The following is a 23,161-nucleotide window of genomic DNA, read 5'->3' as shown; positions in this document are numbered from 1 at the left end:
TGCAGCTCTGTCCCATGCTTCATCCCAACTGGGCAGTGTCTGCCCCTGCTCTAGCCCTAGCCCCATTCCCTCCCTCACCGTGGGGGCCTATAGGAGCTTTTCTAAAGGAATTTGCCAAAACCCAGAAGAGGCATCCAAAGTGGAGAAATATTTAGCTCATGCCACATTGCCAAAAACCTCTTCCCTGGTGGGCATGGGAAAATATTCCCTCTTGATACATCTGTTCATTTGCTAGGATCCAGACACAATCTCAAGGATCCATCTTTTTTTTTCTGTTGTGACCAGTGAATGAACCCAAGCAGTTGGTTGCTCTATTTTTTTCTATTATGTTCATGTTAACTAATCTAATTCCTTTTTCAGTCTTTCTTAGTACACGGGGAAACATTTCTTGGAGTATGTATGGTGGGAGTATTTGGTTCTCCTTAATTCTTTTTTGTACTCAGTTGACAGTTTCCCTATGCTTTGAAATACATCATACATTCTATATTCTTGCTTTCCAGTCCCTCAATGGCATCCATTCTCTTAATCAAACCTAGAGTTTTACATATTTGCAACCCAATAATTGGCACTAGCTTTCCTGAGACTACTATAAATTGACCTTTTACTATATTTCCATTGTGTCTAACATGCAATGCAAAAACATCCTTGGTTACAATCATGTTTCCATTATATACTCTAAGTTTCACTTTCTTATTCTCATAGTACACAGGCTTAGTTTTCATGTTTTGAATAATGTGTTCTGGTATTACTTTGACCTGTGCCCCTGTATCTAACTTAAAAGTTACCTTTAGTCCATTGGCTTCCATGACTAATCCAAGAATTAATCTGTTGCATTGTGCCAGTGAGGAATTCTTCCACTGCCTCATTGCATAAAGCATGTACCTATCATTTCTTGCGTGGTGCATCCTGATCCTTTCTGTAAATTCTTGCAAAGTGATTGAATCTTTTGTATTTGTTGCAGCACTTACCAAATGCAGGGCATTACATGGTTTTGTGATAACCTCCATACCATCTGCAGCTGACTGTTGTTTCTTCAAGTAATTATCTTTGGCCTCTGTTTGCCTGCTTCTTTCTGTATTGTTTGTGCATCGCTGTAGGTTTTTGCAGTCTTGTAATCCTGTCTAATTCAGCTTGTTCTGCTTTTTCCTCCAGCTTCTGGAGCCTGGCACTTGCCATCTCAGCTGCTTGGCACATACTAACTGCCTTTTCCAAATTAAGCTCAGGATCCTCTAACAGTCTTTTCCTGAGGCTTGTATCCCTTATACCTAATACTATGTGGTCTCTCATCATGGATTCTTTTAGGTCTCCAAAGTTGCATATCTGGCTCAGCAGTCCAAGGTGTCTGACAAACTCCTCTGTGGTGTCACATGGAAGTTACACCATTCAAAGATTTCATTTTGTTTGTGTATACAGTATTCCTCAAACTTTTTTTATTACTGTGCCATAGCCTACAACTGCCAGAAGCAGAACAGAAAAGCTATGATAAAGAGACAGAGCTTCTGGGCCTACTATATTTAAAAAAAAATAGCTACCCCAAGTGGATATTCCTTTTCTGCAGCTCCACTGGCTAGTGAAGCTCTGCTTAAATTTCTTCCAGTTTTCTGCTGCATTGCTGGCCAGTTTTAACTCCTCCAGAATTCTAAGATGCTCCTTTTTTCTGTCTTTCTTCCCACCCCACTCCTGGTACCATGTGTTGTTCTCAAAAGACCAAGCAGTTAAACTTATAAAATGATTATGCTTATTTATTCAGAAAGCCTTCTTAGCCTACTGATCTGCTGTTCCCTCCTGCAATCTCTGGGCCAATATAACAATTTATACATAACATTCTTAAAGGTATCCACACAGTTGTGAACAAGGGGATCTTTTAAAATGCAAAACAAGTGAAAGATGTGATGAGTGAGTAGGGGCCAAGTGAGGATGAGCACTTCCTCACCACTTTGGAAACAACTGGTGCTGTAGAGGCCTAAGGAGAGGCAGGGCTGAACCCCATACTATTCCTCACCCCTTGCAAAAGTTGGATTAATGTAATGAATGTTTTTGGAAATTGCAAAGATTGAGGAAAACATTTGATTCCACAAGTTAAACTAAACGGCTTTTAAGGAGAAGAGCCATTACAAATGTGTACCTCTTTTTGCTCTTATTTAGCGAGTGCCGGGGCAGATACAGAGGGGTGTGCAGTGGTGCAGACACCTTCCTTTCATGCAATGACACCCTGGGGATTTCTTAAAGTGCCTGAATCCAATAAGGTGTTCAGAGGTAGTTTGCTGATGCTTAATCTTTTGCAATTGCCTACTCATTATGCATTTGCTTTTGTGTTTTGACCCCTCCAGGGCTGCCACTTGTTTAAACAGGCATTTGGGGGATACAGAGAATAATGTATATGCTTTTTCATTACATTCTCTGACTCTTTCTTTTCCTTTGCCCATGATTCTACTAAGCTGGCCATGCAAAGAGCGTGCACTATATGCCTGTTTTGGCAAACAGTTCCTCCTTCCCTCATCTTGACTGTGATGTCAGTCAGTGGCATACCCCCATTCTCTTTTTTTTGATCCCTTCCTACACATGCACCAGCCCATGGCTGCACTGGGGGAGTGGGTAGTAATCCTCTAAAGAGTGTACAGCAGAGTGTTCCCTTGTGGTAGTGCAGCTCTGTTGCCCCTTTCTTTGGGCAGTGCATAATGCAGTCAAACCCTGTGATAATATTCTGCTGGGGGTCACTATTAGCTGGCCAACTGAGGGATTTCTGCCTTTGTGGTATGTCTAAAGCAGACAGGATTGTGTGAAATCCCTCCGTGGGAGGGATTTAACTGTCTGTGTTGGCAACTTTTCTTATAAGTTCAGAGTTGGATATAGTAGTAAGTATTATATAGTAGTAAATATTATATAATAATTCTTAATTGCTAAGTTTGCTTAAGAGACATGTCTGCTTTGTAATTCTCCTGACAGAGACCATGTTTACTCGTGTCATTTTCCAAATGCAAAATTCTGAAAGCAAAGTTATACAAAGGGCTTTTTAGGTACAGTCCAGAGTTAGTGCCCTTATGTGAACATCAGGTACCTGATGCTCCCACTTAGTGCAGTGCAGTGTGCTACTCTCTATGCTCTCGGCGTTGTCAGAACCACTTCTCTTCCTTCTCCTCTCTGGTCTTGTGTGTCCTAGGGGAGCCTCTATACTCCCAATAGCACAGGGTCTGCAATGCTGCCTGGCCTTTACAAGAGCATTGCAAATACAGTACAAGCTGTGTTAACTGCTATGAGTGGGGTAAGGGGAGTGCCGGGTATATAAAAATTCCAGTTATTTGAGGCAGGGTTTTTTGGGGGGGCAGGGAGTGGGGCAGCAGCTGCATGTGGAATAGCAGCAGCACAGGGTGATGTGTGGTGGCTGCAGTCACTGCATGCAAGCTGCCCCCCTTCCCTGCCCTCCCCACCATGCATCCGGCTGTATCTTCAATACAATTCTGGTTGATAAAGTATTCTGGATAGCGGACTGCCAGTTAACGCAGCTTTTACTGTACATCCTTCCTCCTGTGCAGCCGTGTATGGACCAGACAGAATCTGACCCATAGGAGAGGATTTTTTTAATATTACTGTGTGCATTAGACTTTGCAATTGCGTTTTAACCAAGCTTTTGCTATCAGTTTATGATAGATTAAAATGCAGCCTAGATAAATTAATTGCTTTGAGACAGAACATCCTGAGAAATTGGCAGAAATACATGACTTCCTCCAAAGATATACTTTCCTTGAGCCTCTGTCTGCTGGCTGCCTGCCAATGTAATCTTGGCACCACCACAAGCTCTCTAAGATGACTAAAAGCACTGCAAGGTGTGTAACTAATTTTCAACCTGTACAATGCACTCAGGTTTGTGTTTTTGGTTCCAAAGTTTAAAACACTTTCAAGAATTTCCAGCCTTTTTGCATTTTTTTTTTTTTTTTTAATAGAATTGGAGCCAAGAAATGTCTGTTCAGAACATTTACTCTTAATATGTTCAGTAAACAGAGAGAGGGAGGGTTGGGAAAGGAAACCTGGTTCCCACTAACAATTGTGAACATCCATTTGTTTCCATTACCGTCTCTTCATTTTATTTGTAACTGTGTCTCTACTCCCTGAACTTTGTCAGGCAATCTCTGTATCTAGTGGGCACTTTCAATTTCAGTTATACCACCTGTTAATTTTATTTACCTAAATCATACACAACTTAATATAGTACACAGTTCTCTACCACCACCATCAATGTGTTAGAAAGTGGTGACACTTTCCAGCCAGGAGTAGTTATCTCAGTCCACCCATTACATACTGTTAAGCCCAGCTAGCCAAAGTTCAGTGAGAAATTGATAATGACACCTAAGTATCTTCAATACAATCCTGTATACGAAGAATATATGAAGTTCTGTTTTCGTGCACACTGAAGGAACACAAAATAAGACAGTTTCTTTGCTCTCGATTCCAAATGTCTTTTAGTCAGCTCAAACTAAAATCTCTGTTTAGTTTTTCTTAAAGCTAAACTGTAGGTGCTTCTCTCCTGCCTGTTCCTGTTCAGTTGGGTTTTTTTTAACTCTGGTTTCCTTCATAGAACCCAGAGGGATGCACATCCAGTGCAATTTACTGTATCAGTCCTGAAGGAAACTCCTTGGGCCACATGTTTTAACTCCTACTCAAGCCTGTTTTGGATACTGCCTTCGTTGCTTCAGCTACCTAGTTACATAAAGAAGCTTGATGGCTTCATTACCTTTATCCTGAATGAAAGGCAGCTGATATACCCACCAACTTCAGTAAAGTTTTACCTTATGCACATAAATACCAAATATATTTAACCAATGGCCAGCTTGCAGCCAATATCCTGCACTCTCTCTGGCAATTACCCAAGCACTGCTACAGTGCTTTGCTCCTTGGTCTGAATACCATTATTGAAAACAAAGGAAGCCGAATGTTACTTAAAGAAGGATGATAGCTAATATATAACATCGTAATAGAGTCTCTGATTTACAGTCACATGCTAAAGTAAATCTGGTAGATTATTTATAGATCCACTTTCTGGTAGGAAAGCTGCCTTTTTCTTTACCCAGGGTCAAAACTACTTTGTATGTCTTTCTGAGGTATACCATACAGGGAGCAGCTAGCTCATAAAAGATATGTACACGTGAATGACAAATCTGGATGGATTTCTTTCTCTTTTGCTGAATGCCCAGTTAAAAAATTGTTTTTGTATAGCTGTACCTCTTCATTAATAGAAAGGGGAATGGCAGGATGGGCATTTTTCAGCCTGAGAGCCAGAAGATGGAGATCACTGACATTTCCATTCTGCTAGTTTTCTCCTTTTTACCTTGCCTGTTCCTGTTTCCACTTCTGCACTGCTTACTTCATCTGTAGCTTTTATAAGTAAACTGAGTGGAGAAAAAGGAGGAGGACAGACACTCTGTTCTTGTACCACCATCCTTTATTCCTCTGGGAAATGTTTTGTTTTAACTTTTTACCTGATTATATCTTGGCACAGATATCCACAGTTGAGGGCAGTGACATTGGAAAATAATTTCCTTTGAAGCCAGCCTCATTATTGTATAGGACATTGGCAGAGAGGAGGTGTTCATGGAAAGGCAGAAACGCTTTCTCACACAGCGAAATCATAATGTTCTCAGAGGGCATGCAGTATCTAGTCTATCAGATTTACTTCAGCATGTGATTGTAAGCCAGGGACTCTGTTATGATGCTTTATATTAGCTGTTATCCCTCGGTAAATAAAATTCTGCTTGCTGTGCTTTCAGTAATATTGTTCAGACCAAAGAGCAAAGCACTGTAGTAGTGTATGGGGGAGTTGCCAGAGAGAGTGCAACATATTTTATCTAATTTAAAACTGTATTTAAAAATTAGCTGGTATGAATTTATGTCCTCATGACCATGAATACACTAGAGAAGTAACAGAGCAGTAGAGGATGTGAATTCAGAGTAAGTGGGGACTCTGCTTTCACAACATATTGAAAAAAAAACAAAAGGACAGGAACTGGGGATCTTGCCATTTGACAGAATAACTATCCCACATTTAGGAGAATGTAAAAGTGTAGCATACTGTGATGTTATCCTGAAGCATCTCTGAAAAGTGGTATACTCCATGGACAGTTCCTTGTACCCTGCCACAAGGTCTCTGCAGGAGTCATCTCTTGTGGGGAGCCACCAACATCTATCTCCAGTGGAACCATGCTATCAAGAAACCACAGAGATGCTGGGAGCTAGACGCAGGGAGGAAGCACAAGAGCTCTGTGTAGGTCCCTGGCAAACCATTGGTTTTGGGTTTTTTGGGGTTTTTTGTTTTTTTGTTTTTGTTTTTGGGGGTTTTTTTTTTGCAAGTGTGATCTACAGATTTTGTTTTTAAGGGCTGTCACCAAGATGGAATGATGGGTAGGTGTTCTTGTGAGCAGGGTTATCTTGTAAGAGACTTGTCATACACTTCCTCTGCTTATATCTTCTTTTGAGGGTGTTATCACAGAAGTGGACATTCTTAAAGAAACAAGGTGAGGGTTATTTTATTCATCAGGTTAACTGATCTTAATTGTGTTTCTGTGCTCTGTTTATACACTGATGCATTTTACCTTGGGGATTTAGTAGCCTAGTGCTATATACAGTGCTGTATACAGTGCATTCTTTCTGTGAAATACTGTTTTATTAAGGTACAGTGGTCTAGTGTGTAGGGGGTGGTGTACACACATACCACTGATTATCTATATCAGTGGTGCTCAATCTTTTGGCCCTGCAAGCCAAATAAGTCATGTGAGGCTAGTCCGCAGACTGGATTGGACCCCACAGGATTGCACACTCAGATCCAGACTGCTGGACTCGCATGTTGGGATTGGGGCCCAGGACCCTGCACTGCCTCTGTTTGGTTCTGCATGCCAGGATTTGGGCCCCAGGACCTCACACTGCCTCTGTCCAGCTCTGTCCAGTGGGGGATCAGGGTCCCCCACTGCATGCCAGATCTAGCACTTGGGGCACTGCAGGCTGGATCAAAAGGCACTAGGGGTGGGATCTGGTCCAGTGGCCAGGGTTAAGCATGTATATCAAAACTGACTATACTTACTTATATCTAAAATGAGGTTCTCCCCCGCCCAGTCAACATGGGGGGAAAATGCCCCTCATCTGCATATGTAGTAGGGGTGGGGCAGGCAGCTGCTGTGGTTCTGACTCTGGCCCTGAGCCCAGGTCAGGGCTAGAGTCAGACCCACAGTTGCTGCCTCTTCTCCCTCACTGCTTGCCCTCTGCTGCTTCTGCCCCCTTCCCCCCACTCCTTTCACCCCCTTTACTGTCAGGTACAGATTAACTCCAGTTTGGGCTGGATTCTCTCTCCAGCATGGAGCATGTGGAAACTCCATCCTCTGCCTTGCCAATCAACTGTGCCGCCATGGCTGCATGGTGCAGCAACGGCTGCGCTTCTGTGTGCTGAGCTCTGTGACCCAGGAAGAAACAGAACTCAGCAGCATCTGATAATAAATTGGGGTGGGGCAGGGTAGGGAAGAGGCAGAGATGTTGGGAGGGAGGAGAGACTGGGGAGAGTGGTGGGGAAAAGAGGCAGAGAGTGGTGAGGAAGGGGAAGAGACCATGGGGAGTGGGGGGTGAGGGGGAAGGGACAGATGCTGGGGGTGGAGGAGTGAAGATATTAGGGCAGCAGGGTGGCTGAGGACTTAAATATGGGGGGACTTGACCCCCCCAGCCATTGCTTTCCCTGCTCTAGCCAGGGGACGAGGGGGAGAATTCAAGGCACCCTTCTGATAATTAGATTTTGTACCTGGAAAATTATAGCAAATTTATAAATTTTCCATGTATGTAATCTAATTATGGGGGGGGGTCGTCTTAGAATCAGGGTCATCTTAGATTCAGGGTTTTCTTTGATTCAAGTAAATATGAGAACGTTGTATTCCACTAACAAGCTTATCATCTACCCCCCCCCTTTTCTTTTTTTGCAGGCATAGATATTCTTCACCAGTTAGGTCTTGGGACAGATGCACAACATTCGTCTACAGCGACTACAGTGCCGTTATCATCTGCTCCATTACCTCAGGGGGTTCGCCTAACAACATCAGGAGTTCTTTTAACCAGTGATACCCACATTGAATCCCCCATCACTCAAGTCATACCATCAAATCTAGGGCATCAGCTCACAATACTGATTGGGTTGCACTCTTTCAGAGTCAATAATGCTTTTCTTTTCAGTATTAGAAACAAAAATAGACTATTGTTTGGTATACAGTTGCTACCAAGAAAGGTAGTGGTGTATATAGGGGGGAAGGCCTCAGTATATTTTGATTACAGTGTTCATGATGAAAAATGGCATTCATTTGCTATTGACATTAGAGACAAGACTGTCTCAATGTTTGCTGATTGTGGAAAGAAGTATTACAGCAGGGAAACACTTTCTAAGGTGCAGGCATTTGATTTAGATGGTTTGTTTACCTTGGGAAGGATGAACTCTCATTCTGTCAGCTTTGAAGGAGTAATATGTCAGTTGGATATTATCCCCTCTGCACAAGCCTCTGCAAACTATTGTAAATATGTGAAGAAACAATGTCGTCAAGCTGAAACATACCGATCTCTGCTGGCAGTTCCCCACACATCAGCTGAGGTCTACGTAAACTTTCCAAGCAAACCATCTGATGAAAAAATGGAGTCGGAACATATATCATCTTATTTAAGGAAAAAAGCATCACATCTTCCTGTTAATAATACTGGAATAGTCCATAATCCACCAGAATCCAAGGAGTCAACAGAACTTGCTAAATCTGAACCCCCGCCCATCAAAACTAGACCTAAAATTAGTATCCAGGAAAACTTTAGTCTGGTATTTCATCAAAAAGACCTGGACAGAAAGAGGAATGACACCAAAAAAATGCCCAAATTGCATCCAAATCTTTCAGATAATGGCACAGAAGATGCAGGCACGAACAAGGAGCCCCCCCTGGTCTCTTCTGTATATCACAGTAAAATGAAAAACACAGGAAAGGATAACGAAGTGGAGCAGCATTTAGATGAACCTGTGGAAATACAGCAAATTTTAAACACAACTCTGTACAGGGATATTGTGGACTCAACCTTGGATAACCAGTTTAATCCGTGGAGGGAAGATGCAGTTGATGCTGATGAGTCTTACAATGCAGAAAATAGTTACGATATTGATATTGACAGTTATGCTTATAACTATGAAGAACTTGAGAAAATGTTTGAAATAGAAGACATGAGAGGCCCAAAAGGGGAAACTGGGCCTCCCGTAAGTTGTCTTTATTGTATATCTTACAATAATACAGCAGCATTCATTTAACAGCAGGCTTTGAAATAAACACTGCAAAGCATGCCAAAGCTGTGAGTGAAACATCTCCTGAATGCACTGTGCAAATTTATGGGTCCTATAAGATACGCATATCTCCAGAACGTAATTTTGGTCGAAGTATGTGTGTGAGAGAGAGAGAAACTATGCATATAAATGTGTATATATAATTTTACTGGCACAGTACAAAGACATTCAGTTCTTGTAAAGTAATAGGCAATTCGGATGTCTTTTTTTTTTTTTTACTGCACCCAGGCATTCATAAATATTTCATATGGAGGCAGCTCACTTAAAATATTACAGAGTAAATTCATACATATTTAAGTCTTAAGACCAATGTATGAGAAGAGTGGATAAAATAACAAACCAAAACAAATAAGTTTTGTTTGTAAGAGTTACATGCTGTATTGTTCTGATTTATAAGGTAACCTCCATATATGCAGATTCAGTTTTAGGGGGAAAAAGCTTTTTGAATTAATATAAGTTGATAACTATAAAGGTCTTGAACTGCTGTTGCCCTTACAAAATCCCACAGGAGAAACAAAAAACCAAGAAAGGACCCAAAGGATTAAATGCACCAAACATAGTGAAATTAAAACTTCATGGAAAAAAATTCTGACTTGGTATTTTTACTGCAAGCATGCACAAAAAATACTGCAGGACAGGTACAAAATTAAGATTGTCTGTGATTATAGGTCAACCCCATATTTTTTGTGGTTCCTTTTGAGAGACACAAACTTTTATAATCGGAACAAAGTAATTTCAGTTGAGCAGCAGTCTTAAAATTTATAACTGTATGACAAAAAACAAACTATGCAGGTAGAAGAGTGTGCAAATGAGTCAAAAACTTCATTCTGAGGCAAAGTTTTTAGGATCTGTACCAAAACATATTTACATTGACTGAAATGTGATTTTATTAGTTATTGTGATAGGCAGGCTCCAAAATGTTTGAAACTCATGTTAGTCTGTTATTTGATATAAACTGTGTTTCACTTCATCTGCTTTATTTCCCTAAACCTTCCCAATGCATATGGAGGGAAACTAATGTATGCAAGATTATAAACGGAAAAGAGTGTTTCTCATCATGCTTGCTTAATTGGAGAAATAGGATAGTTGATGCCTATTTTCATTTTTGGTTAAAAGCCATAAACCATAGAATAGAGTAGATAATTCCACTTGCTCTCCTCTGTGTTTTTGTGGTTATTATTGGAAAGTTATTTGGTATGCGTTTAAACAGCTCCTAATATATGTTTGAATGTGTCCATAAATTTAGTGTACATATTCTATCAGCCCAAGAGACATCTTTTATCGAAGCTAGTCATTAGCAAGTAAAAACATATTTAAGATCCCAATTTTTACTTTAAACAAGATGTTTACTTTAAACAAACATGTTTAGGGCATGTGACACAAGTGAGAAGTGTGTTAAAAACTAATTAAAGTTAATCGACACACAATCTTGCTTGATCCCCTCTGAATGCAGTTTCAGCCCTTTAATTTTTTATGCTTTTGCCCTTTGTAACAGTGCTTCTGTAGTTATATCATTAAGTCAGTAGTTCTCAACCTTTTTAGGCACAAAGCAACCTTCAGAAAATGGCAGCTCTTAGCTTTCAATTGCTTTCAATAGAGTAATTCTTCTGTTGCAAAGAACACAGAAAGACCACAACAGGTCAGAGTGTTTTTGATGCTATTTGAAATCACTGGGTTTATCTTTTGAATCACGTGTAGGTGTTTTGTACACTGTCATGGGGAAAAACAGAGGGGCAGACCCCAAGGAGCCAGGGGGGGAACCCTGGGAGCAGGAACTGGCCAGGGAAGGTAAAAGGAGAAAGAAAGAAACAGAAAATTTCTTATGTGTAGTGGGAGCTGCGGCAAAGCCGGAAATGGCAGCAGGACCTCAGTGGCTTGTTAGCTATGCCTTTATGCAGCTGCGGCCAGCTGATAAGACAGACAGCAGGAACTAGCCGGGGGATACAAAAAGAGCTGCTGCCATGAAAGTGGGGGAGAGGCCCACAGGAGCACCAGCTGGGAAGTCTCACCCAGAGCCCCCACAAGGGGGAGAAGCGTGGGAAGCTGCCTCTTGCAGCACGGGAGGATGCAGTGAAGCCCACCACGGGGAAGATGCTGCCGGCAGCAATGCAGGGAGTGAGGGATCAGAGGCACCTCATCCAGACCAGGAACCAGGATCAGGGGACCGGGAAGAGCCGGAGGAGCCTGAAGCCCAGGGTTACCGCCAAAGAGCTGGAAGAGTCAGCAGAAGCCAAAACGCCAGATCTGGTGGGACCGTAGAGGGCTTGGGAGGGCTCAAGGAGGTGTCCCAGGTGGGGGATGAAGGGTGCAAGCAGCGTGAAGGGCAGTGGAAGATGGGCCCCAACAGGATAGAGCTGCCCCAACAGGAGACGTGGGGAAGACATGCCAAGAAGGACCACCAAGGGTCCAGCGAACCCACAGGCTGGGCAAAGAGTGGAGAGGAAGATGGGGTAGCCTGCGGTCTAACCTGGGCCCAGTTTAGGGCTTGCTAGGGGCCTGTTGTTGTAGGGCAGGCTGTGGGAGCATGCAGTAAAGGGGGTAGGGGGCCTCCCTTAGTATCTTTGTATTTCTCTGTTGCTGGAATTTTTCCTTTTTTTTTTTTTCCATTTCCCACTTTTGGATGGGTTGCTGGGCAAGGTATATGGAGCCCGAGTGTTGTTTAAACCAAAAGCGGGTTTACAGTCGCAGGAATGGCTAGATGGCCGTGAGGCGCAGTGGTGGAGTTTGGGTTTGACCCGGCTGCCCTATAACGTGTTTCTGCAAGGGGCATGGAGCCTCAACTGTTGGGGACTTGGCCAAAGGACATCAGGAACTCATCAAGGTGGGGTGTAAGGGTTAGGTAGAGGGGAGGTTGGAGCCTCACAGAAGATCGTCGTCCAGAGGTCCCATACGCGAGAGAGCCCCAATAGTCGGACCCCCCACCACTGGGATAAGATCCAAAGCCTCTCCCCCAATCTCGCCTACCACGACTATCTGGGGAAGAGACACCTACTCGGCAGGACCACAGGAACGGACCGGCGGACCACCCCAAGCATCCAGGGCCGCATGATGTGTAACTGGATGTTCAAGACCAGACAGGTAGATACACCTAACAGTGCTAATATTGTGCAGTAGACTTAAAAGGATTTCATGGCACCTTAGGGTGCCACATCATCCTGATTGAGAATCACTGTGGTAAGTCCTTTGCTATCACCAAGATGTCATTAACTCTCATTTTAAAGTTGATAACGTTATAGCCAATAATATGCAAGAAATGAGAGTATTTTGATGATATCTTGTACTGGACAAACTACATAGTTGGGAGAGATGTTAGGCAAGCATTTGGGCACAATGTGTCCTTCCTCAGGTCTGTCTTTCCTCCTGGGTCCAGGTACCTAATTTTTAGCCATTGTGACACCAAAGCTGGAGGCAGCTAGGGACCAATCTGGATTTTTACCTTACCCTTCATTTTGAAGATTCAACTCAATGTCTTAATCTCAAGATTGTCCTTTCTTACTGTGGGCCACAAGTCCAAGTCCAGAGCTGTGCTGTTCCAGAAGGAAAGGAATCCACCCCTTCCTGATGTCCTCCCCACTAGGGCTTCATGGAAAATTTGAACAAGTAGAGTCTCTAGAAGGATATGCAATAGTATGCCCAGGTGATCATAGGGACTGAAATCTGATTCCTGGTGAACTGCAGCGATCATAGGGAGTGCGGTGAAAGCTCCTTCTTCCCTTCTAGTACAGCTCCAGTGTGTGCTAGACCAGTGGTTCTCAACCTTTTTTGTACCGGGACCCATTTGAAAATGTTGGCCAGTTCTGACCCAGTGACCTTCACTCCTGACCTGCTGACCCCTGCCCCCAGTGTGCAGGGTGGGGTAGGGGGAAGTATCTGTGGGGCAGGAGGGGGTGTGAGGCAGGGTGGGCCCCAAGCAGCCGCTTGCAACCCAGAACTCCAACAGTCTGCAAGGGAAAAGCCATGGTTTCCCATATTTCCCACATTTTTCTCCTTTAAAGGATAATCCATTTCTAAAGTTTGTTGATCCATTTTTAAACTTCGTTTGTGATCCTTTCATATATTTTTGCAACCCACAGGTTGAAAAACACTGTACTAGAGCAAATGATCTAGACCTTGGGTTCATCATCTCATTACTCTGCTGCCTCAGTCAGACTGCTCCATTAGAGCAGTTGTTGAACTCCATACTACCATTTGAATGGATTAATATCATTCACATTCCTGAAGTTTCATCACTGGAAAGCTTGAGAAAGAGAGACAGCCAAGAACTTTCAAAGTTCTTCTGGAAGCAAAAAAACGCTGATGAGGCAGGAACCCATTTTTTTTCTTTCAGGATGTTGTGGTCTTTTTGAATACTCTACAAGGATTTCAACAAAGTAACATTCATCCTATTGGAGCTGACATGCAATAACTAGCTTTGTGGTTCTCAAACTCTTCAGCTTCAATTTAGTTTTTAATCATCCACCATTGCTGATTCTTGCCTAACCTAATTGGGGCCCCTTGTATTCCATGATCCCACAGCTTTGGAATTCAGCCTTTGGTATTTCAGTTTATGCTTCAGAATTTCAGCTCATTTATAGACAATGTATGGATAAAACATCCTTTTTAGTATTTCTGGAAATGTAAATAAATTGCTATAAAAATTTATCACTTATGTTTACCAAAATCTCCTTTCAAACCATGAAATGAGTCAAATTGGTACAGTATGTGTCTTCCTGAGGCTGAATTAATAGTGTCAAGGCAAGAACTGACCTGTTCACCTGAAGAGGCTGTTATTACTTGTATTGTAATAATGCCTGTGAGCTCTGGTAGTATACTAAGACTATTGTACTACATGTTATATAAAAACATTACAAATATATGAATCCTGCCCCAAAGAGGCCAATCCTAAATTGTTTGCCAGGACAGGATGTATAAATGCTATGCTGACAAAGAAGATCTTACCAGGAAACAAGTTCTAATTGTCTTCATGACTGCAACTGGAAGCAGGTCATTGAGTCAGCAAGGAAACGGCTAGAGGACTTGGCTTTTCTGAACATGAAAGGCTTAAGTGTGTGACCTTTCTGGCCGAGGAAGATGCCCAGGCTTTAATTTGGGCTCTGGGTTAAGAGAACAAGATACAGTGAGTTGCTATTCTCTCAGAGCAAGGGGCCTGAAAGTACAGTCAGGAGGAGGTAAGAAGTAAGCTCTGAGAGGGACAGATGTCAAAACTGAGTTTTAATTGGAGTTTTCTTGAGGAATTGCTATTTAGGGAGAGGAATAGAAGAAAAGACCAGATAATAGTGTTGAGAAACAACAGGAGACAGGACAGTATTTCTTGGGTATCTCATTTGGGTTTGTACTGGAATTCTGTAAACAGAGGTGGGAGTAAACACGCTCTGGCTGGAGGCTGTCATGGAAAAGGAACACCGCTGCCCATGCCCATGCCTAAGGTGGCCATCAGCAGGAAGTCTGCATGATGCCAACTGTCTGAGATACCCTCCAACCTATTGAGAGAGATGTTGGGCATGAATTAGTCAGATTTCCACCCTGCCTTAATTTCAACTATTGAATTTGTTAAACATCATAAAATCTGAGAAAAGTACAGCTGGAAGGGACATCTGGAGATGATCTAGTCTGACAGCTGCTTAAAGCTATCTATAGTATCCTAGACGAGTGTCTAACTGGCCTGTTCTTGAAAACTTTGAAGGGTGGAGATTCTACAACCTATCTAGGTAGCTTTTTCTGATGCTTAATCACCCTCACAGGAAGAAAGTTCTTCCTAACATCCAACTTAAATTTCTGTTGCTACAATTTAAGACCATTGCTCCTTGTCTTATGCAGCCACGGAGAATAGTATATCACCTTCCTCCATAGAACCACTTTTCCAAGTATTTGAAGACTTTTTTTTTTTTTTCCTGTACACTTTCAGCTTCAAACCTGATTAAAAACTTGGGGCAGCATATAGAACACAGAATCTAATAGCAAAGAACAAGATGGGTGCTGTGAATATGTGTTCATTTTTATATTTAATAAAACAGAACATAAGTTGTTTTCTGCTAGAATAGTAAGGCAATGAAAGAGACTGCCTGGGGAGATTACAGAATCTCCTCCTTGGAAGTTTTCAAGAGAAGGCTGGATGGGTTTTGGACACCGATGATTTAGGAATAGTATTTGTATGCATTAGTTTGGGCTATAGGAGGGGGTTGACCAGAGGGACCCTTGCAGTCCCTTCCAACCCTGTGATTCTAAATAGGGAATAACTGATTGTGAAGCAGTACTGAAGAAAAAGATCTGGTGTTATAATGTATCGCGTACTGAATAGCTGTCAGCACCATGGGCGTATCTAGATGAGCGTGCATGCATGCTTTGAACATGGTGCACATGAAAAGGTTCTCCGCACTGCATATTTGCAGCACAAAGCCAAAATTAGATACCAGGAAATCCCGGTATGTAAAAAAGTCTCAAAAAATGGGGTGGCACATGTAGCTGCAGCGTGTGCCAGCAAAACAGGAGCCTGGCTGGCCAAAGACATGCTCCAGCTGCTGGTCAGGCTCCATGGGTCTGGATCACTGCCACCACAGCCCCAGGAGGCCCCAGGTAAGGCTGCTGGAGCCAGCTTAGGTGCTGCCCCCAGCCCCTCCTACCCCACTTGGGAAAATTTGCTGCATGCCAGAGCAGGCATGCAGGGACTTTCCCTGGGGACAAGTAGCAGCACAACTAAGTGCTGCTGCTATTTGTCCCAAGGGAAATACGTGTGAACCCATCTAGACATGCATCATGCTGCTGCGACTAAGCAGAACTATTTAGGTATGGTGTTAATAGGAGAGCTGGATATGAGACAGACTACGTAATCATTCTGCTCTATTCAGCACTCTTGAGACCCCAGCTGGACTGTCTGGTGCAGTTGTGGGTACCACATATGTAAAAGGCAGACAAAGTGGTGAAAACTTATTGGAGAGGAACAAAAATGGTATGAAGTTTAAGAAATCATGATCTCTGATGAAAGCTTGAACGAATAGGGTTTGCTTCCTAAGGCAAGAATTGTTTGGAAAAAATAGAACGGTGATCAATTGTCTCCCAGTGGACATGCAGATAAAACAAGAAGTGATCTGTAGCAAGGGAGATTATTACAGGCGGATATTAGGAAAAGCTACCTAAATATATAATAATTAAGCAACAAGTTGTTTTGGAGGATTGTGGAATGTTTTAGTTTTGATTTTTAGGAGCAGGTTAGACATGCATCTGTTAGTGATAGTTCTTGCCTAAAAGAAAATGAACTTTTGAAGTCCTATACAGACCTACGTTTCTATGATTTCATAAGATTCTCTAGCGTGCTGGGCAAGAGTCCTGTTTTTTAGGACTGCTTTGTCAGGACTTGGGACTTCTACAAAGCTGGCTCTGAGGCATAACTGCAAATAGACATTAATTAACATCCTCCTTTTTTTTTCCTTTTAAAGAAAATGGTAGTAACTAGTTTCAACAGCCTTTTGAGCGAACAAATTCTACAATTGCTGTTCATGTGAAATTTCCAACAGAAACAAGGAGATTTCTGTGTTTTGAACAATAATAACAAGATCAGCATCTGGGATCTGATAAGCTGCAAATTCTAACTACCAACTGAAGTATTTATTGCTATGGAACTATATTATACTATACTAAGCACTCCTGGCCTGACCTTATGTCAGAGCAGTGAAATAGGAATCCCCAGGATTGAATAATGTGTCTGTAGTGAAGTCCTGATCTTGGAAGTGACCTGGCCTAGGCACATACCTGTGCATATCTGGAGTCCCCTTCAGGGTAATGGGGATTCATGAGAGTGCATAAGTCTGCCTCATGCAGCCGGTTTAAGGCTTGAAACCTTTAGTGGCTCGTTCATGAGCACTCTTATTTGTGAGTTGGGTGGCCTTCCTTAACATATGACTGAATCCTTCACAGGGAAATGTCTGTGAAATATTAGAAATATCTGTGAAGAAAACATACATACATACCTTATTCTTACTAAACAGTTCCTGTTAAACCATTTTCATTTGCATGATAAAGTACATTTTTATAATGTGTCAAGTCTCAAATTATAGCTATGTAAATGTTTAAAGATTGTTTAATTAGACTTTACAATTACTGTAAGAAAAATTATTGAAACAAATGACTAATTGCTCTGGATTAGAGAAGTATAAGTTTGACTCTGGAATGACTGTAAGCAGCATCTTGCTTAGCCTCTGATAAAGTAAGCTGCTGCTTACAAAAGCTTATGCATCTGATTTGCTTAGTCCAGAAGTGCAATTAGTGAAGTATTTACTCTGAGTAAATAGGGCTCTCAGTTTCCAAACACTGCTGTGCCAGGCTGAAGGAGCCACTCAGCTAGTTGAATTAAAGGGTGTTATTGTTAATACTTTAACCAAATGTCTGGACTGTTGGTATAATTGGCTGGCAGTGTTAACCCAATAGCTTGTGATCATGCTGAGAAATGGTTAAGTTGCTTCTGCTTATTCACTTAGACAGGTAGCTCATTCTTTCACCTGAACGTATGAAAAGTAGTGGTGGTAGCTATTAAAGAGAAGAACTATAGTTTAAGTTGCCCAGAGACAGAAATATTAGGAACAGCCAAAACCTAGCGAGACAGTCTTGAAAGAGTTTGGTTGGTTGGTTTGTTTGTTTGTTTGTTCTTTTACAACTGTGTGAACTGTTTTTTAGAGCAGATAATGAAAGGCACGTCTCTTTAAATATGATGGCTATCTAGTGCAAGAGTATCTTTTATTGACTGTTACAGGAACTGTTGGCTGCTGGTTTGGTCATGATGCTGGCAGCATTTTGCTGCATGAATAAAATAATTTTTCTATAAATATGTATTTTCCAGTCCCTTTAGTTGAATTTTAAAATTTGTTCATTATTTGACCCATTCAGAAAGCACCATACAAAATGCATACAAAACAAAATTAATCTTTAAAAAGAAGCTGCATAGGCCCAAACACTCAACCTTTCCATGCTCAATAAATGTGGGAAAACATCAGAGAGGAAAATAAATATGTATTACTATTTTCATGAGGAAAATAAGGTTTCCAGCTATCAAAATTTTTTAAAGAAAATGCAGTAAGGCTCTGAAATGAGGTGGGGGTAGACTTTGCAAAAAAAAGGAATGTAGCATGGGTTTAAAATACTTAACTATTCCACTTTATTAAGACATATATGGCATGTCTACACATGCTTTTACACATGCCTAAACTTAATGCGCATTTGCCTAATGTGCATTAAGGTAATTTAGGTACATGTCTACACATGCACATGTTAAGGTGCATTAACACTGTGTGCGGACCAACTTGGGACTATGGTTAGTCCCATGTCAGTCGACATACACAGCATTAGTGCACCTTAGCATAACTAAACATACATTAGGGCATTTTAACTTTTGCACGTATCAAATTTAGGTGTGAATAACCTAAAATTGCCATTCTTAAGGTGTATTAAGGACATGCAAATGTAGACCTGTGCCATTAATGCACCTTAAATCGGCACATGTAGATGTGCCCATAGTTGACTTTTTCCCCATGTGTGTAGCCTCAGGATAATATTCCATGCAAGATGCATCTTTTTACTTCAGCAAGTTGAAGAGGAAAGATTAGAAAACAGTTCCACCAGCTGTAAAAAGATGGGAAAACTCTAGTTTCTTAGTTAAATTTTTGGAACTCTCCAACAAAATTACCAGGTCAAGATCTCCTTCTGTGTCTTTGTCTGCTATGTTTTATTCTTGGATCTGAAATGCACAGAAGGGTCTTCTCTATTGCAGAGGAAATTTGCATGCTAACTAGTACTTGGGTAATGGCTGCCAGCTTGAATGACTGACTGTAAATTGAACTGGACACCTCCAGAACTAAAACTACATGCTGCTACAACTTGAACTGAAAAGCCAAGACCCTCAAACCAACCAGTACTCGATACTGATTTGTATTATCTGTATATTATATACAGAGACAAGTGTGTAACATATTCTCACCAGTTAATTACACTTGGTCGTTCCAGCATGCCAATAGTACATTCCATATTCATACACAGAAATAGTCCTAATGTACACAGACTATTGCACCAGTCTTAGGATAAGACTTGCAATCCTGATAGCATGTATGATTTTCCTTTTACTGTCCAACAGTACATATATCATTGCTTAAATTACCTGCCTGCTCTACTTCCCATATTGCAGGGGTTACATTTGTTGGAAACCTGTTATCTGAATAAAACACACTAAATACCTGGAATTTTATCAGCTTTCCCCAAGAAATAATCAGAATTTGACTGTTTCTCCCTTGTTTTCTCAGTTTTCTTAGAAAGCTAAAAATACTGGTTTCAGGACAGTTTCAGGAAGCTGGGCCAAGAACTGGATTATAGGTTTCCAGAAGGCAGTGCAATGGCACAGGTGTTTGATAATACCAGTCTGGACCCACTATAAAACTGTAACAGAAATCACTTGTTTAGTTTGGCCATAGTGCTCTTATAGCTCGGTTATCAAATTTAGATTCAGACAAACAAGTGTTAGTGAAAAACATTGGGAAGCATAAGGAGCCATTGTAGATTAATACTGCTACACACTGGATTGCTCTTTCATTTGCTGTGGGTGCATCTACACATGCACTTTAATGAGGAGTAGACTAATTAGTTCCACAGTAGTGTCACTGTTTACATGTGCACTGGTATTAGGGCACAGTAAATTAATTAACTTCCCCATAAGATAGTATTGTCAGAGACAGTACTATCTTATGGCTGAGTTAATTTACTGCACTGAAACACGTGTAGATGCTGACTGCAAGCATAAATTGTGCCCAGACAGCCCAGGTAACTGAAGGCCTGCTCTGTCCTGGCTGAAATTGCTGCTATCTTAGGCATACATGTAAATGCTGGACCTGGGAGGAGTTTCTTCTGGTATGAACTGCTCCACAGTTTATTGCTTCACATTAATTTTACATGTAGATGCACCCAGTTGTATCTTGTTTTCAATGGTAGATTCTTAAATGCGTATTACCATGCATTCTGGGAAGCAGCACTCTCCTTGCTGCTACCAGTAAAATGACTTCCAAAGTGTGGGATAAGAAAATGCAATTCATCTCTACTTTTATCTGAGACAAATACCATAACAGAACGTTATAATAATAGCTGCCCTATCAGTGGTGTAGTGACAGCAAAGAGTGCTGAGTTCCTCCAAGAACTGGGCCCTAAACTTTTTTTTTTCCTTTGAAATTACAGGCCAGTTTGCTTTAGAATAACAGTAACCTAGTACTTAAGAATGGTATGTACATTTGGATTTTGCTGCAGGAAGACATTTTATTTAGAGCCTGATGGTAACCACCTCTCCCCACCAACCTAGAAACACCAGGATGCCACTCTTTCTCAAGCAGGGACTAACATGAGAAGCAGAGTACTTGTAGATGTGCTTCAGTTTGACTTACTGATGTTCCTGACAGAGCATTCTGAAGCACTCTAACTACAATCCCAATCCCATACCTGGATGCGTTTGGGCAGACTGTCATGCTCATGCACAGTCTTGTTGCAGTCACTGGTGTCTCCCAAGCATTATTACTAGGGGTGCACTGATAAAGAGTTTCTTGGGCAATACCAATGGCCAATTATTAATCAGCCATATTTGTTGATACTGATCCAATAGCTGATTTACAGGAACACAGCCTCCTGCTAGTATGTCTGTGGGCAGGAGGGGGTGTGGAGGCAGATAGCTGCCCCCATGGTGAGGGAGGATGTAAGGCAGGGGCAGACGCTGCCCAGCCAAGCAGTGAATGTGACCACGGGAGTGGGATGGAGCCACGGACAGCTTATCCCAGGGGTGTGTGTGGGGGGGGGAGCTTCCTGCTGCTGCACACAACCCCGGGGGAGGCATGGGGACATGTGCTCCTCTGGATTTCTGTGTGGGGTAAGGGCAGGCTGCCTGTTGCAGGCTCGGAGCCAAGGTCTGCACCAGCCTCTTCCCAGTGAGGGGGTTGGACCAGGGTCGTGCTCAAGGAAGGCAGGGTGGGTGGTAGCAGCACTGGGTGTGGTAGCCACAGGGAATCTTGGGGTGGCTATAGCCCACCTTGTAGCCACCTCTTTCAGCACTAATGCCACCTGCCCAACTTGGAGCCCCACCCAGCCCCTCCACTGGGAAGAGGTTGGTGCAACCCCTGGACCCAAGCCCGCAGCAGGCAGCTCAACACACAAATCCAGGGAGTGTTGGGGGGGAGGGTGTCCCCACCCCCACCCTGTGCACAAATCGGGGGGGCAGTACTTGCCCCCCATTCCTCCCCTAGGAGTTTACACAGCAGTAGAGAGCTGCCTCCCCTCCATGCCCCCCCAGACAAGCCCGCTGCAGCTCCATCCTGCTCGCAGGGTTGCATTCACTGCCCTGGCTGGCAGCACCTACTCCTGCCCCACTCCCTCCCTCATGATGGGGGCCTCGACTTGTACCCACATGCCCCTTCCTTCCCCACTTCCCCTTCCCCTCACAGACTTACTGGCAGGAGGCTGCTCTCAAAGCTACCTGGCTGTATTCCTGGCTGCATGCATGCTGCAGCTGTGCACATGCACGCAGCATTTATCAGTGACATTATTGGCTATACTGGCCAAAAAAGCTGATTGCTGATAATGCTAATTTTCCTTTTATTGGTGCCAATCCAATATGCCACCGATATATCGGGGCACCTCTAATTATTGCCATTCTAAATCCCAGCCTCAGTTGTTAAGAAAAGTAAGTAACTATTCCCAGAGTGGAAGATACCTATGTAACTTCCCCACCAGTTGTCATTGTTCTTGAAACACAGTTTCAAGTATAGAACAGTGACATTGAAAGCCTCTTCTGTGTTAATTGTGCCCCCAAAATAAAAAGACTTAAAGAAAAAGGAGTAGTTTTGGATCTTTTAAAGATAACTATGGTAGTTGTAGAGGAGAGCTTTCCTCCGTAAAAAATAAAGGCTCATAATATTTTTTTCCCCAGAATTGTCCAGTGTTTTGTTCTGTCCAAGGAAAGGCAATTGATTTGACATTGTATAATGTGCCTAAACAGAATTGGCTCCTGCACCAGTGAATTTATTATTCTAAGGATGGTGACAGTAATTTTGCCTAAGAATTTAATATTAATAAAATAATTCACTAAGTGCTAATAAAAACTGTGGAGTAGTACAATTTTTCATTTCCTGCACTGTTTGTTTATTGTTATTTCAGCTACAACAGTAATAATTTCCTTGGCTTTGATTGATTTTTAATAATTTTGAACAACATCAAGCAATTTCAAGGGCTATTTAAGCATTTTATCTAGTGCACAGCCTGGGTAGCTGTGTTCTGTGCAGGGGTGAGATTGAGATGTGATACAGAAGATGGTAATAAAATCCTTTCCTCAGACCATTCTGTGTCCATTAGATCCTACCATTTTGCCACTAGTTTGTTCTGCAGTGGAAGTGTATTGATTCTTTTACAATGAGGGTTTCCTGCACCTGCATGGATTGTACAGTTGAATTTGCCTTTGAAAAGTAATGGCTGAATAATACCTTAGGCAGCCTCATAGGAGATAGTACAATGGCATGGGATTTGACGTAAACCAGCATGGGATCTAGACTGCAGATTTTTTTTACATTAGTTTCAGTACAGATGTAACATCCTCAAGGGCCTCAAAAGTTAACAGAGACAATGCAATAAGAAAGGAAGAGATTTTTCTAGGGATAAAGCTATTAACTAGAGAGAGGTTGCCGTTACATCTCATATCAATGCAATCATTAACAGTCGCATGAAATTGCAAAGGTTATTTCTCATACTGCCGGAGTATGTATGAATTCACTTGTGAAAATCAAAAAGAGTTTTTTCTTTAAAGGGCGTGATATCAGTTTA

The 23,161-nt window shown here is 42.1% G+C and overlaps 1 protein-coding gene across 2 annotated transcripts in view; it reads left to right on the top strand.

Moving 5' to 3' along the window:
* The window catches only part of COL24A1 (collagen type XXIV alpha 1 chain), a 270,456-nt gene that overhangs the window by 29,441 nt on the left and 217,854 nt on the right, over positions 1-23,161 (top strand). For both annotated transcript variants that reach the window (XM_090049548.1, XM_090049547.1), the window contains exon 3: positions 7,953-9,250. In XM_090049548.1, coding sequence (XP_089905674.1) covers positions 7,953-9,250 — 1,298 coding nt within the window. The remainder of the gene's footprint in view (positions 1-7,952; positions 9,251-23,161) is intronic.

This window comes from Crocodylus siamensis, chromosome 5 (assembly GCF_052110815.1).
Source record: "Crocodylus siamensis isolate JL-2025a chromosome 5, ASM5211081v1, whole genome shotgun sequence".
NCBI classification, from domain to species: domain Eukaryota; kingdom Metazoa; phylum Chordata; order Crocodylia; family Crocodylidae; genus Crocodylus; species Crocodylus siamensis.
Note: the sequence above shows the minus strand (reverse complement) of the source record. Positions and strands in the feature narration are given on the sequence as shown.